General features: G+C 41.7%; 1 protein-coding gene across 1 annotated transcript in view; it reads right to left on the bottom strand.

The window, feature by feature from the left end:
* LOC110949479 (electrogenic sodium bicarbonate cotransporter 1-like) overlaps positions 1-15,727 on the bottom strand; it is a 34,069-nt gene that overhangs the window by 4,690 nt on the left and 13,652 nt on the right. Inside the window, exons 5-20 of the mRNA XM_022191579.2 lie at positions 15,222-15,382; positions 14,941-15,120; positions 13,966-14,042; positions 13,005-13,162; positions 12,807-12,894; positions 10,467-10,621; positions 9,416-9,535; positions 8,731-8,905; positions 6,808-6,941; positions 5,520-5,782; positions 5,010-5,062; positions 4,696-4,881; positions 3,754-3,867; positions 2,943-3,104; positions 1,760-1,938; positions 693-765 (exon numbers count right to left, since the gene is read on the bottom strand). Of these exons, the coding sequence (XP_022047271.2) occupies positions 693-765; positions 1,760-1,938; positions 2,943-3,104; positions 3,754-3,867; positions 4,696-4,881; positions 5,010-5,062; positions 5,520-5,782; positions 6,808-6,941; positions 8,731-8,905; positions 9,416-9,535; positions 10,467-10,621; positions 12,807-12,894; positions 13,005-13,162; positions 13,966-14,042; positions 14,941-15,120; positions 15,222-15,382 (2,278 nt within the window). The remainder of the gene's footprint in view (positions 1-692; positions 766-1,759; positions 1,939-2,942; positions 3,105-3,753; positions 3,868-4,695; positions 4,882-5,009; positions 5,063-5,519; positions 5,783-6,807; positions 6,942-8,730; positions 8,906-9,415; positions 9,536-10,466; positions 10,622-12,806; positions 12,895-13,004; positions 13,163-13,965; positions 14,043-14,940; positions 15,121-15,221; positions 15,383-15,727) is intronic.

Genomic DNA, 15,727 nt, shown 5'->3' with positions numbered 1-15,727 from the left:
GAATTTGTACTTGTGGCACCACCGCTTAGTTAAAAATAGCCTGCAAGCAGCTTTTCTAAGAACGTTCTTATAGTGGACACTTCGCTGTGACCAGTCGCTACACTGTAGTTGCTGCAGGTTTGATAAGTATGTGTTGAGTATAAGCCAAAGAGTCCTGTATGAACTTTAAAGCAGTGGGAAAAAAGACACTAAAACCTGGCAAGGTGATGCCATCTAAATAAAGAGTCATTGAATAGCAAACACTCTTAAATGTAGCCAGAAGATGATGACACATGGAATATGGAGACATTTAAAGAAGAATCAATAGTTATTATGTAAGTCACTGTAGTGTAGTAGATGAAAAGAAAACTGGAGAAAGGAAAATGTATTCCCAGGTCCAGAAGCACAGTACAGAAAAAGGCCACAAGGGGGAGCACCAGCTCAAACTATCTGCACTCTCTGGTTGCACATTTTTTGTTTGGCAGCTTAATGAGGGAATGGAAACTTGAGAAGGAACTCCGCTGCAATTGGAGCTTAAGCCCTGATGAACATGCTTATTTCACATCGTATTACTTCAGCTATGGGAGTTCCTAATCGGATGAATAAAAGACTTGAAATTATTGTAAATTTAAGAGGGGTGACAGGAGTTTGTCCTAAAACGGGCGGACAGTAATCTATAATTCCATGAAAGACTTTAAAAGTTGGAGAACTACCTTCAGGATGGGAGCCATGAAGACAGAGAGTCCTGTCAGGAGGAACACGAAGATACCAGTGACTCTTTGTTCCCTGGATTGGTGGAGGGGAAAAACAAAACAAACAAACAAAAAAAAAAAAACAAGGACACAAAATGAAGATCCAAATCAGTACAGATGAGCAGATGAATGTGCTTTGCTGTAGTTGTCTCCATCATATGCATTTGTGCAATATGTTAAATTTGTTGGTACAGTTCAAGCTGTGGCTCTGCATCCTGGAGCTATATTTCTAATTATCGCATATGCAAAAAATAGGGTCTAAAAGGGGCAAAAGTTTAAGTCCATAAAAACAGTGTGCATGGTGAATTAGAAGGATTTTACAACCCAGTCACAGGCAGACTTTGTAACCAGAATATCATTTTTCCTGACTTCCACCTTGTTGACAAATGTGCTTCCTGTTTATTGCTATTTCTCAGTGAAGCCTCTAAAGAACAGCTGCAACTTTGTACATATTTATATCTGTATATGCAGCTCTGCATAGAATTTTACCCTTTTTTCTCTTTTAATGAGACTATTCGCTCTCTTTTTTAATGTTCTTCTGTTTCTTCCCTTACTAAGTGAGGCTATCTTTTTTCTCTCATTGCTGTAAAATAATTTCTGCACACAAGTTCTTTATGTGCAGTAAAGACAGGGCTCTGCATTGTTCACAGATGAAATTAGGCTGTTCACTTGAACACATTTGATGTCTAAAAAGAAAAACAGCATGCAGGTGCAGTTATATAGCTATCCAATTTTCTGGTATATGCAGTTCAGTCTTTTGTGTGAGTATATGCTTTTAGTACTGATTCTACACACAACACTGTGGTTCATGATGCTGTAAATTGTTAATCTGCTTTATAAACCGCATACTAGGAGATTTATTTACACTTGGGAATCCAAAATGAAAGAAATTAACTACCTGGCAGAATCAAATATAAACAGTCCTCTGGGGGGGGGGAGGGGGAAGAAAATGTTCTGGACCAACATGTTAGACGGTATTTCATTTTAAAGTGGCATGGACTGTGTGTCCATCAGTTGTCATAACTCACCGGACACCCAGGAATTTGGGCTGCTCCCCGGGGGCTGACGTCTGGGTCTCCATTTTCAGAGAATCGATATGGGCGATGGAGATGACAGTGGCAGCCACGTACCACGGCAGGCCCATGAAGGAGCAGACCGCCATCAGGATGGCCACCCAGAACAGGTCCAAGTGATACCCGGCCCCTTTCTGACAGGAGGCACGAGGACAGAAAGCAGAGGAGTGGGAAGGTGAGTTTGTCCATATTAAATACATCAGAGCAGATATCATCGCTGTGAACCAATGCATGAAGCTGAAGCATGCAAGGACAGACAGTTTTTAAAGGTGTCAAAAATGATCACATGTTACAGATTCTTTATTTGCCATCAGGTTATGTGGGAGTATTTAATGTGAATGTGTTTGAAATTACACAAATATAAAGCAGTGCGAATTATTCAATTTGACTATTTTAGGGCAAAAGACTAAAGGTTTTGTTTTTCTATTGTTCTTCTACATCGGTTATTCCCAGTGCTATGGGGAGACAGCATCTGGACTCTTCACCTTTGATATTTTCTTTAACTCTCTGAACCCCAAAACCCACTAGCAGGTGTAAAAGACGTGTTGCCATTTTGTCTGTGATGAACAAATGTTCCTACTCACCAGATTCTGTGGGGAAAAAAAAAAAAAAAAACTAAAATTCTCCACTCTTTGGCACAACCATTAACCCAACAGCGACTCCAATGTGACCATCAATCATGAGACAAATTTCTGGGACTTTTTAGACAAACTGCAGGCTGTGCATACAAAGATGATAAGTATGGAAGCAAACTCAGAATGTAAGTTGTAAAATATCTATAGAACGTAGAGCCAATATCCACTCCAGTATTGGCATGTAGAGGCACTTGAAAAAGTGTTGCAAATGTTGATTCCAGTGTTTTAAAATTGTTGTCAAATAAATAAAAAATACAAAAAATTAAACTTTTTTTCCCCACTTTTATTGCATTATAACTTCGTCATAATGCCCTAAAAATGGCTGTGTGTATGTTGCAACACAACATACACACAGGCATGGACAGGAGAAAATAAATGCCCAGAAGCTGCTTGGGGTTCAGAGGGTTAAATCCTGGTTATAGTCCTTTATTTTTCTGTAGAGTTTGATCCGTGAATGTTTTCATTTACTTCATTCTTCAAAAACCTTTAGGTGGTGCACCAACCTTAAGTTTGTGCTCTTTCCTGTTGACGATCACTGCAGTGATCTGCTGGTCCATGAATATCAGGATGGTGACCAGCAGAGCAGGGAGTGCAGATGCCAGGTACACCCACCAAGGGTTTCCTCCAAATGGAGGAACAAACCAGCCCCTCAATGGACTTGTGGGCTAGACAAAATTAGAATGAAGAAGACGAGTGTTAACTTCACTAGTGTGGGTAAAGACCACGATCCAACTCATGCACGAATATTTACACAGTCTTGATGTCAAATAGAACACAAAACGTTCCCAATAAAATAGAAAGAACACTCAATTTGAAATGGTTAGTTTACTACATTCAGAAAGTCTAAGCCCTAACCAGAGTTTGAAATTACTGGTGCATCATTACATGGCAGAAAACAGTGAATTAAGACTCTGTGGTCAAACAAAGCTGGCTCTGTACTTGCAACCATAAGACCATCTGTGTTCTCACATCACCTATAATCAAGTTCTACCCGTTCCCCGACTGAAGGGTGGCTGGGGGGGGGCTGCCAGCTGAGGAACATTTGAGCTCGGAAATCTCCAAGAATAGCTGTGTCTTGGTTTCAGGTAATATGCATCTTACTGGTCAAGCTACAAAGAGAGCATTATGCTGGGATTTTAAAGAATTACAGAGGCTTTCTAGCAGAAACACGGATCATTGTCGGTGTAATCAGAGGAAAGTGCAACTGGCTGACCAATGTCACTCTACCAAATGCACTGATTTCATTCACACAGTGGAATGACTCCTAAAGATGCACATATTTTCCTATTAGAGGTTCTGTAGTGTGTGATATACCTTGAATTCACTTGGCACTATGAGCTTTGGAGTGTCCACACCGATGAAGGCATCCACGCCACAGAAAAGAAGAATGGTCAAGATGATCGCGAAGTCGCTGATGAGCTTCCTCACCTGGAAGGAGGACACAATTACAGCAGGTTTGACAGTGTGTGTGTGTTTTTTTTATTTTATTTGTGGCAGTGTGAGCTAGGCAAAGAACAACACCCACTGAAATATGTAGTAAATAAACACAAAGATGCTACCTTGTCCAGGTTGTACTGTCACTACTGCAGTTCAGTGAGTGCAGCTTTAACTGCCAAGAATGCAGACACAGTTGCTCAGCAATTGGTGACTTACAACTGCTAATCAGTTCAGCCCGAGACTGACAGGCAATTTGCTGGGGAATCATGTTGGTGTGTACCCTCAACACCCACAAAAATACTACTCTTACTTGTGATGGAGTATTTTTATACTGCAGTGCTGGTACTTTCTGAATCAAAAAACTTCCTATGTTGTTTATTATGGAGGTTTAAGTCCCTATAGTTTGTAAAAGCGTGTAAGTGCTGGCAGGTGTCTTTTTTTTCTTGCTGACCGAGTCCTAAAGTGCACTGATGTGTCTGCTTCATGTGAATTTGCACTTTGAAGCAACTAAAGAAAGGACATGCAGCCTTATTTCACAAGATGTGCACTGATAAGTATCTGAGACCTTTTCTAGGCAAACAAAACCTCCCAGAAGTGGGTATACAACTTATCTAAACAAGGCAGCTGTAATATATGAAGTGGACATGAAGCCTCATGACATCATTGCTCTAATATGTGTTGAAATCGGACCTTCTTCTCCTCTTCTAACATCACACATCTGCAATGCAACTCGTTCACTCCTTCTTGCAAGGAATTCATCTGCACCAGGCCAGAAGCGAAAACAACAGCATGTATCCAGAGTCAGGTGTGATTACTCACTGTTGTGGGAAAGAAGCGACTCGTCTTGAACTTCTTCAGGCCCATGGAGCAGGTGTAGGTCCCAAAGAACAAGATGAAGGACATCAGGGTGATGTCAGGCACGTAGCCACAGTTCTCTCCGATTAGCTGCCCGCCGTACTGCTTACACTGTTTCTTGGTGAGGGACGCCCACGTAGCATTCACCGGCTGGAGAGACAAGAAGGAATGGTTTGGTTTGGACCAATAAGTAGCGGTGGCTTTCAAGCAATGAGTTCTTAATTAAAACTACTAATGCAATGTTACTAAATGTTCAAAATAACAAGGACACCACATACCACATCAGTACTGTTTGTCCAGGCAGAGAGATCGAGGAGTTCTGATGAGTTGCCTAGTAAAGAGAAACAATCATATCTAATCATTGAATATGAGATCACTTTTAGCACTTGTAGTATCCGTTTTAAATGTGTGTCAACATCTCTCACAAGCAGCACTGCCAAGTTGCTCATGACACACAAGCTGATAGGGCTGTTGAGAAAGTCAACAGTGGTATCTACAGTATCACACATGCAAGTATCAGTTGTCATTTCAACTGCATACACAGTAAATACACACTGAAAGCTAAAAAAAAAAAAAAAAAAAACACTAAAAAGGTAATATCCATGCCAAATTAGGATAAGTTCAAATAAAACTTCAGTTTTTGATGAGGTATCATTAATACTTAAGTTCTGATGGTCCAATACAACTGAGTGGTGGCATTCGACTCCTGTGTTACTGGTTAACTCATCCTGTAATTCAACTTTGCGTGAATATTCCAGCGATCTGCAGAGGAGGTGCAGACTACGTACCAGGCATACAGCGGCAGTCGTACTGAGTGACCAGGTTGGGATCGTATTCGGAGTTAATGGGGTTGTAGTGGGCCAGCTTTATCATCTTTTTGAAAGCGTCATAGATGAAGATGAAGCTGATGAGCGCAGAGAAGCCTTCCTCCGTGAACCGTGTGAAATACTGCACCAAAAAGCTGGCGTCTGTGGCGACCAGCACCAGACAGAGTATAGCCGACCACAGGCCGATCCACAGCCGGAACTCAAGGTAGTCGAGGCCATTGTCTCTGAGGAAGAGGGAGTGGTTAATTGTGAATTGGCATGTGTTCCTGCACCTTTATTTTCATTTCCAGAACATGTACAATCCTACAGAGAACTCACTGAACTTTCAGCTACGGCTATTTAAGCTGAATAGTCTTTTAAAGGTCAGTAAATATTAGCCTTGCTGTGGGGTCCTTTACAGTAAAACAATATTGATTTTGAAGCTGCAACTGTCATCAGGCTTCTCTCCATGTAGCTCTTGTGGTGTGGTGATATTGAACAGCTGTCGACGGGCCAACAGCTGCCACTGACTCAGCAAGCGTTGACTTGAGGCATGGAAACATTTGGGGACACAGACATTCTTCACTCAGTGTAAAATTAAATGAGAGTGAATTATTAATAATGGAACATAATCAGCATGGTGTTTGGTAATGCTAGAAGTCTCTCTCTGTGTGAAGGAGGGAGTACAGTGGAAGGAGGAGGGAGAAGGCAGCATTTAACAGCCTTTAATACCCTTCAGCTCTTCGGTTTGATCTGCACAATAATTCTTTCATATATGTATATACACACACACATTCTCTTTTCCCCAGTACTATTACAGGACCTCATGTCTTTCTGTTCAGATTTTCTCCTGTGTCTTGTTCTCCACAAGGATGTGTGTGGTTCTGCTCTGGTCTCCCAGTCAGGAAGTTGACGGCAAAAACACATGGGAAATTAACAATCAGCTGGCAACTGCGCCCTGAACAATCCGTTTCTGCCAAGAGAACTACAGTAAGCACAAAACGTTCTACTGAGACAATGTTCAAATAAACTATCTTTGATGCAAAGTTGCCAGCCTGGTTTCAATTTTCAAATTCCTTACTTTTTTTTTAAATTTTTATTTTATTTATAAGGATCCTGACTCTGTAAACACACAAACGGCATCAGTCCTTCGGGGAATGACCACAATCTATAAATATCTCCCAGGCCACCGCTCCTGGTTTTGAACTCGGCTTCACCCTCGCTTATGCTCATTTCGTTTAAAGTGAAAGGATGATTTTGAGCAACTCACTTGCTGAAAGTGAAGAGGAGTCTTTCGAAGACCAACACCGGGCCTGTGCTGCTGAGGATAGTCAGCGGTTGACCAGCCAGCAGACAGAACACTGCTCCTGTCAGTGCTGTACCCAGGAAGCTTTCCAACACTCCCTGCAACAAAGCACATGTAGAAAAAAAAAAAAAAAAAAAAACTGACACACAGCTTTCGGAGCAATTATGGCCTGCAAAGTATTCAAAAGGAGATGAGAAAACACATTCATGTAATGAGCATGAGAAAGAAAGTGGGAAGAATTGTTCAGCAGACTTGCATCAGTATGCATATTTCTTTTATCATATTTCTGCTTACTCAAATGAAAGTATTGTTTCACATATATATACACACACACCACGCAGCTGCAGGTCTGGCCCATCAGGACAGACCTGTTTAGTTTCCAGTCATGTCAGTTTTTTTGCACTTTTTTTTCCAACCCAAGCCTAATGTTAGACAAGTGATTCGCAACAGCTCTGAGACATGCAGTGAGAAAGGTTAAGTGAGGGGAGGGATTCCCTCAGCTGTGCTCAGACTTTGATAGGGGAGTGACGTCGGGCTGAGGAGCACTGGTGGTGGGGAGAGGCTGGGGGCGGATCACTGGAAACACAGCCGTGATGAGGCTACAGTGGCTGAGTAATCTGGATCTGTGGTTATTTACAGCTTTGGCAAATCCCCGAGGCCGATGCCCTGCAGGTCTCTTTGTCACAAGAGAGGCCGAAGCAAGCACCTTGATGACTGGACAGCCTTGTACACTCAGCTATCAGGGGCACCGGGCTGGATGCAGCAAGCACTGTATGCAACTGTACCACAGTCGCACAACGCTCAAATGTGGAATCCTGCCAACAGCAGGTACGGCAGATGCATGTATTATGAGCCTCTGAGCTCAAAATTACCATGGCTTATTAGCTGAAGTGACTCTATGAGTTTAACATGAGGAGCTCAGTGATGATGGAGGTAAAAACAACAAACGTCTTGAAACAAATTCAACCTCGTGGACTTCAGTATTTAAACAATGAATGCAGAAAAGTGACCAGCTCGTGGGAAGTATATTCTACTTTGGTTACAATACAAAGAGTAAAACGTACTCTGTGACTAAGAGGAATGGAAGAGACGAGTGCTTCAAATGTATTCAGAGCAGAAACATTAGAGCCATGCAAGGACATAAGAGTCGGTTTACCAGTTCTTATCTGCTCTTTAATCTGGTAACTTCAACACTGTGTGTGACCAGAATAAAGACTCTGAATTTCAGCATTGGAATCAGTTTGAAAATGAAGAAATAAAAGGCCATAGATTGCCTAATTTACTGTAGTGTATGAAAATTGCCGTGATGTAGGTCAGTTTGGAGTCACCTGAACCCAAACTGGATCAATCCAGCTTCAGATACAGCTTCCCTGAGTGCTCAAGTTTAGCAGAGGGTTGTTGTTTTTTTTTTTTTTTTTACTTGGTCAGCAGTCCCACAACTTGAAAATTTAGATGGTTCAAGGTTACCACAAGGCCTGTTTCATCATCAATGAGTTTTCCCCTTTCATTGTGTGCCAACACCTTCACAGAAATAACCCCACCTGCTGTAAAGTCAAATGCCACAGTGATGAAATAACACACTACAAATTGCTTAATTTAACTTGGTGCATTGACTTTAGGCGTATCCAAACAATGGTGATTTAGGTCAGTGAAGCTCAGCGTTGAATCAGTGCCACCACAACCCAAACTGGATAAATGTGGGCTCCAGTTCAGATTCTCTGATTGGTCAAACTTCGGCCAAGCAGAATGTTTTTAGGAAGGTTTAACGTTGCCAACACAACTTGAAAGTTTGGTTTTGCTAACAGAGGACTTGTTTAATCTTAAGTGAGTTTTTCCTTTGACTCTTCACACTTGGTCCAGGTAAAACGCCACAATAAAAGTGTTTACCTGCATGTTTTCTGTAGCATCTCCAAGCAGGCCTCCGAACGTGATTGCGTTGGTGACTGTGCCCAGATAGATGAACAGGATGGCAGACAGAGACTGGATATGCAGCGCATCATAGAAGTCACTTGCAAAAAATGGCAGTTTCCGCTTGATATCCAGGATAAGACCTCCACAGAACCTTAAAGACGGAGACGGTCAGGTTAGCAACAGCAAGACTGTTTAATATCATAACATATTTCAGCTATATAAATGACAGATGATGAGCAGATGGTGAAAAAAAAAAAAAAAAAAAGGATCACTGGAAATATTTTTTGTTCAAGTTTCCAATGAAAGAACACTTGTTCCGAACAAAGACAAACAAAAGGATATTCAATAGTGAAGTGATGTCATTGTTCTTGACTTTAGTGTGAAACGTTTCCTTGTTGGAAACTTACTGGAAGACAAAGGCTCAAATATTTTCTCAGATAATGATACTACTTTATAATCCTGATGGTATTTGATTGTCATCAGTGAAGATATGCATTATAATCAGGATGATAACACATCTACAAGGCTCACAACGCCATCCGATAGCAATTTTTCTATTAAAATATTATTCAACAAGAAAGCAACAAATCTCTTTTAACAATCACTATCTCTTATGATGTTATTTCTTTGTCTTTTTGAAACAAAGTGAAATCTTAATTACTTTCTTGTGCGCTGGAGCTCCTCTCCAACTTCGTGTCCTCCTCCTCCTCCTCCATGACCCGGATCATGAGGAGTGTCACCGTTCATCTGAGGTGGCTCTAATCCAGCGTACATGTTCTTCCTTTAAAATCGGAAGACAAACTCAGATCACAAGCATTCAGTCGACTCAAGCAAGAAGAGAAACTTGAATGAAATCTTTAAAAAAAAGACACTTTGTTTTGTCACACCATCTTTACAAATATGTCTTGTGCAACATGAAATACTGTTAATTATAATTTAGAAAACTATTAAAATGTACGGAAGTGTAAAGCACATAAAAAAGAAAACTGACAACAACAAACCATTTATCTATTTGAGAAAAATCAGCTATTTCTAATAATGCTACACAGGCATCACAGATCAGTTTTAGTGTAATATGGAAAGTATTGCTGAGTTACAGACAAACAGTACATAATACATATAGCAATTATACTCATTCTACATTTTAATTCATTTCATATTTAGTTGTTCCTCTGACTTTTGAAGAATTTGAATTATGTAACCTTTAGGTGATGAAATAACACAATTTTCTTGTTACAAAAGCTAAATTCATTAGCAATAAAATACCCTCTTGTGAATGCCAAGCCCTCTGGGCCTGATTTGACCTAATATGACTTGTAGCTTATGTAAGAAACTTTAGGTTTTGCTGTATAACAGACACTAGTGAATCAGTTTTATGACTTAAATTCTTCTCCACTTGTGTTACAGTAACTCTGCATTTTAGCTAAATGCTAAGGAGCAGATCTTCCATTTAACATCCAGTAACTGTCATTTACAGCCACGCAAGCTGCAGTTCAGCAAAAGTCAGATAATCACACTTTTAGAAAACAAGAATGAGATCATGCATGGAAGATACATTCACATCTTAAGTCCTGTATATGTTCATGTGAGACTTTAGTGAGATTTAATAGATTTATGTGTGTGTGTGTGTGTGTGTGTGTGTGTGTGTGTGTGTGTGTGTGTGGGGGGGGGACTTCATTAACTCGGATTAGGTGGTGTGGATTAGAGCGGACCTCTTGTCTGAGGAGGGCAGAGTCTTGGGTGGCTCTATCCTGATGTCAGGGTCCCACTCGCCAGGAGGCAGGACGATGACCTCATCCAGGAACTCGTCGATACCAGCCAGCAGGTCCTGCCTGTCCTTCGCTTTGTAGGCAATATCATGGAATACCTGCCAGCAAACAGACACAGTCAGATGATCAGTAAGCAGCTAATTAACTCCTGTCCTCGACTGTATCCATACTAACACAGTAACGGTGCTATATTTACTGAAGAGGTCGAGAGGTAGCGGTATGAATGTAACATTCATTGTTTTACATGTTTGGTGTATCTCTGATCCATAGAGAGAGAGAGGTGGTTAATTCTGGCCTCACAGTTTTGCAGCTGCTACCTACTAATTCAGGGAAGGTTTTGTCACGTGGAAATTTAAAAACAAAAATCTAAATGGGATAGGCTCCAGCACCCCCCGCGACCCTAGTGAGGATAAAGCGGTGTATAGAGATTGAATGGATGGAAAATTCTAGGACTTAATAATGTAACATGTCCGTGAATATTTATCCAGAACAGGGAAGACATAAAATGCGTAACTACAATGGCTCACTTGAGGACACTGACTACTCACTTTTGATTACTGGAACACGGAGCGCGCACGTCACTGAAATGCAAATACCTAACCTGACTTCCAACACAGAAATTCTTAAACGCTTTTACAATGAACACAAATAGTGAGTGAGCATGTGCGTGTTTCCCCTGATCACTGGAACAGGCCGAGTACAGCCGGGCGGCATGTGAGGTGATGACTCCAAAACACAAACAAGTGATGCATGTGTGACACCACCGCCATGACAGCACTGAGAGGGTAAAGTTTAACTTGAGGAAATCCTGGAAAAACATTTCCTACAATGCAGTGTTGACATACGAGATATACTGGGAAGAGTCGAGGCCTGTGGGAAATAGCCGGCCAGGTGCTCTCAGGATTGAGAATGTTATGAACCATCTGTTAACATTCCTGACAATACTGAGAGGCCGGGCCTGGAGAGGTGAGGAGCAGAGACACTAAGCAGAGTGGAAAACTTGGACAGAAAAAGCCTATAATGAAGAGGAATGAAGGACTTTTTAGCCTTATGTTAAAGCATAAATTCTGCAAACTCCAAAACAAATTTGTCTCCCACTACTTCAAAACACGGCTTAACAGCTAAGCTAAAAAACTGGTCAGTGCCAACAGGACTGGCCTGGCCAACTGCTGCGATGATTAATGCAGCAATATCCAGAGGGCTGAGATTTGGCTGCAGATGGCAAGCAGGAGGGTTTAGGTGGACAACCCTCTTACACTGCTTTATTAAAGTTAACTGGACCAGCCAAAACCTTAATGGGGTATTTCACTGTCTGTAGGATTGGTCACCTCATTCCAAAAGGGATCTTAACTTGTTCATTATCTTAGTTCAACAACAAGTCAGGCCTTAATTAGTCCAACTGGAGCATAAAGAGAATAAGATGCAGTGTGCTTGAATACTAGAAAGTGTTCTGCCTTCAATCTACAAAACAAAAGTGTCATGAATCATTGCAAAACATGAATTTTGGTTAAGAAAATCTAATCTGTAGTTAAGAAAATCCTTTAACCTTCTGAACCGCAAGCAATTTAATGTCATTTTTCTTACTGTGGGCTCATTTTTCACTTCAATATCAAGTCCTGCATCTCTCCGGAAGCCATGACCAGAGGTAGAGAGGCGCAAAAAAGTCTTTTGTGAGGTATGGTACGGGTTTTTTTAAATTCGATATTAGCCCACAGGTGTTGCTAATACAGAAAATAATGTTGACTTTACATACTGGAGAATTTTCACAATTTACATTTTTAATTGGTTTCCATACTTGTGCACTGTGTAAGCACTACAGTTCTGCTGAATGGTTTTTGAATTTTTAGCATATGAGTGGTGTTTGCGGCAGAGTCAGCGTTAGATTCATGTATTGAGAAGTGCAGAAAATCTGGGTTGTGTATATGGTGATTCTAGGGCGAGCTAAAATAAAATGTTTTGACAAAATACCACAATTTTTTATTTAGATTTGGGTCATTTTCCTAATGGAATGGCAAATCAAACATTATTAGTTCAATGACCTTTGGAAAGTCAAAAATCTCATTATTTTTGCTGGTGATACTGTACTTGATACTTTTTATCTATGGTAAATGGTGCCATTTTGGGCATTTTTTTATGAAGACATCATGCCTTACAAACCTGCCAGCAGGTTTGAATATTCAGAGGTTTAATGCAGGTACACCTTCCCATCAAACTAGGCCAGTTTTACTCCAAAACAATCAGTTCTTTAAATGAAAATATGAAATCAGCAGAGTAATAACACACCTCATCTGACATCAGAGTGGCAATGGCTCTTCCAATCTCATGATAGGACTTTGCTTTGCCTTTGGGGCCCAGCAGGACGAAGAGAAATCTAAGAACAAGAAAATGACATGTTACCAAGTCAGAAACTGATAGTTGTCACATATGTTTAAAAGCTGCAACTTCCACCAGAGTGACCACATTTATGGTTTTGTGCTCTACCTGGTGGGCACAGGGACCTCCGTGAGGGCTCCCAGCATGACAGCCTGCTGCAGGCGAACAAATGCCACAAAGGGGGTTTCCAGGAAATCCACTTCTCCAACCAGCACATTTGATGCCTCGGCATCGCGGGGCAACTTTTTCATGAACTTATTCTTGAGCTGTTGGAACAGAAGGAGCAGAGAGAGAAAAGGTCAGTGAATAAAAATGTCTGGAAGCATCGTAAGAATTTACACATAAACCTTTGCTGCATTTCAATGTCACATGCAGTGTGATCAGTAATAGATGGGCGCTCTTTCACAATAACAGTCCTTACAGTGTGTTTTACTGTCATATGTTTTTACTCGCTTTAGTAGGAGTAGGTGATGCCTGCCTGTTCCTCGAATTACGTGCCAAACCACAGCTTAACTTCATGCTATCTAATTTACACTCTTTACTACAGTACATATCCAAAGTCTACAGTGTTCCCTTTTGGATTTAGCAATAAAATACAAAAACATAAATACTTTATGGAAAAAAATAAATAAAATCACATGCAAGGAGATGATTAACGAAAACCTTGGTGTAATGTCAGAGGCCAGACCATTCTGACAAATGTACAGTTTCACCAACAGTCAGTGGAGCGTAATTCCATTCGTTACAGTTTAACTGCTGCGGTGATCTTTTATCTGTGCATCTGCTAGCCTACATTTAGGTTCTCCATCATGAGTCCTGGCAGCCAGAGAAAACACACATGTACGGTAGCTGACAGAAACTTACGCAACAAAGACAGTGAGCTTTTGTGGAGGGACAGAGAGCACCATGGGCGTAATCTATCAGTACATGCTCTCAGCCCAACACATGAGCCTGTACAGAGCTGCATTGTGCATCAAGACCTAAAGAATCATCCATTATGGCGGCACAATGGTCTTATTATCTGCGTAATCTCATGCAATAATACGGCGGAGACACACAAACATATTACCTGATCCTTCTCTGGTTTGTCAGAGAAGTCGCTCAGGCTGTTGGAGGTGAGGTTTCTATGGGTCGTGGTTGGGCTACCTGCAGGGAGGCGAGACACCGTTAGGGTCAACGAGGCCGGGGAAGACTGAAGGGCTTCAGGTGGGACATTTTTAGACGAGAAGGTGGATGAGTCAGAGAAAAGAAAGCCAAGAGGAAAGTACACGGAGAGTGCCAGAAACATCAGGACCTGGCTAAATGTGGCTAGGCTTAATCTTTAAGACTAATGCCAGATGGTCATTCATTCAGACGCTCCAGAGAGAGCAGAGCTGGGATGCATGGCCGTCTAAGGTCAGCTGCTTACGCACGTCAACAGAAACACTCTCGGGAAACTACTGGCAAACATGTGAGAATGCAAACTTTGGAGCTCAGTTTTATCCATTTGCTTCTCCTCTGTCACCAACAACATTCGAGAACAGAGTCTACAACAATTTAGCTTTCCGCTGCCAAAGAAATATTTGGCCAAGAGAGTTTCCACACTGAATAAACACACAAGTAGAGTTTTAGCACAATGGATAAAACACGAAATCAACAGTACTGCATTTTTTTTAGCACTACTTCTATTTGTATTTCCACACAAGTCTGGCAGTTTTTCATGCGACTAAGTCCCAACAATGCTGCCTTCAGTCAGAGGGCTGCGACCTCACTTACAGAGGTATCCCATGCTGGAGCTCCTCATGACCTCACATGGTTCCTCTGGCTCTTGTGGGGTTAAACAAGGCACGGGGTGCTCGGGGGGGTTATTGCGTGCTGCAACGCCCCCAGACGAAGGAAGTCAGAGACAGCAAAGAACCCCAGAGGGAAAAAAAAGTAGAGAAAACGAGGTTGGGAAGAAAAGACAAGAAGGAAAAGAAGTTAAAAGTTGTATTGGAAAAAGAAAAATTAGCATCAGGAAAGACTCAAGGAGTCAGAGGATGATAAGAGGAGCTTTTTAAATTACCATTCTCCTGGTTCGAGAAGAGCCTACTTGCACTGGAAACACTCTTGCCGATATCTGCAAGAGAGCGCAAGTTGGACTTCTTGGTCTGGTGGCGATGTTTCCGTAGCAGCGTGTACATGACCTTCTCCTTCAGGTCCGCCTTCAGCTGGCCGGTCTCGATCTGACTGTCAGTGATCAGCTCTGTTAGACAGAAACATTGATGATGATGAAGAATGAGTCATCCTCAGGTTCTTAAAAACCTTCGAGAGTGTCGTCCAGGACTTCTGGCTCTGGTCACTTACCAACCACCTGTGGCAGTGTGGAGGCCTCCAGGTCCAGCATGATGGTGCCCTTCTCGATGCAAGCTTTCAGTTCCATCAGGCTGTGTAAGGACAGCGTGGCCACATGAGGCTTGCTCCAGCGCTCGCCACCCTTCTCCACCTTCTCCTCAAACTTGATCCATCTGGAGGACAAAGAGGACACAGAAGCAGGGAGAAAGTTAAGAAGCGTGGTGTACTCTGACCGCTGTGCTAGACCTCAACCACGTGTTTTTTTTTTTTTTCCTCGTGAACGCAAAGGTCACTGCAGAATATGAACTAAAGTACATAACAGTGGCTTTCTATGTTTATGAACATATGCGGGCTACAGACAAAAGGCGACAAGATGGATTCTCTTTTCTTTACTAAACAACCCCGTAGTGTTTTGAATCGGTCACAGTTCAAGAGGCAAGAACAGGGGATGCAGGACAGCATAGAAATAAAAAATAAATCCCGAGGTGGCGACAGTCTTCCACAGTTTTCGGACCACA

The sequence above is a fragment of the Acanthochromis polyacanthus genome, chromosome 18 (assembly GCF_021347895.1).
Source record: "Acanthochromis polyacanthus isolate Apoly-LR-REF ecotype Palm Island chromosome 18, KAUST_Apoly_ChrSc, whole genome shotgun sequence".
Lineage (NCBI taxonomy): Eukaryota > Metazoa > Chordata > Actinopteri > Pomacentridae > Acanthochromis > Acanthochromis polyacanthus.
This window is presented reverse-complemented; position numbering and strand designations above follow the sequence as displayed.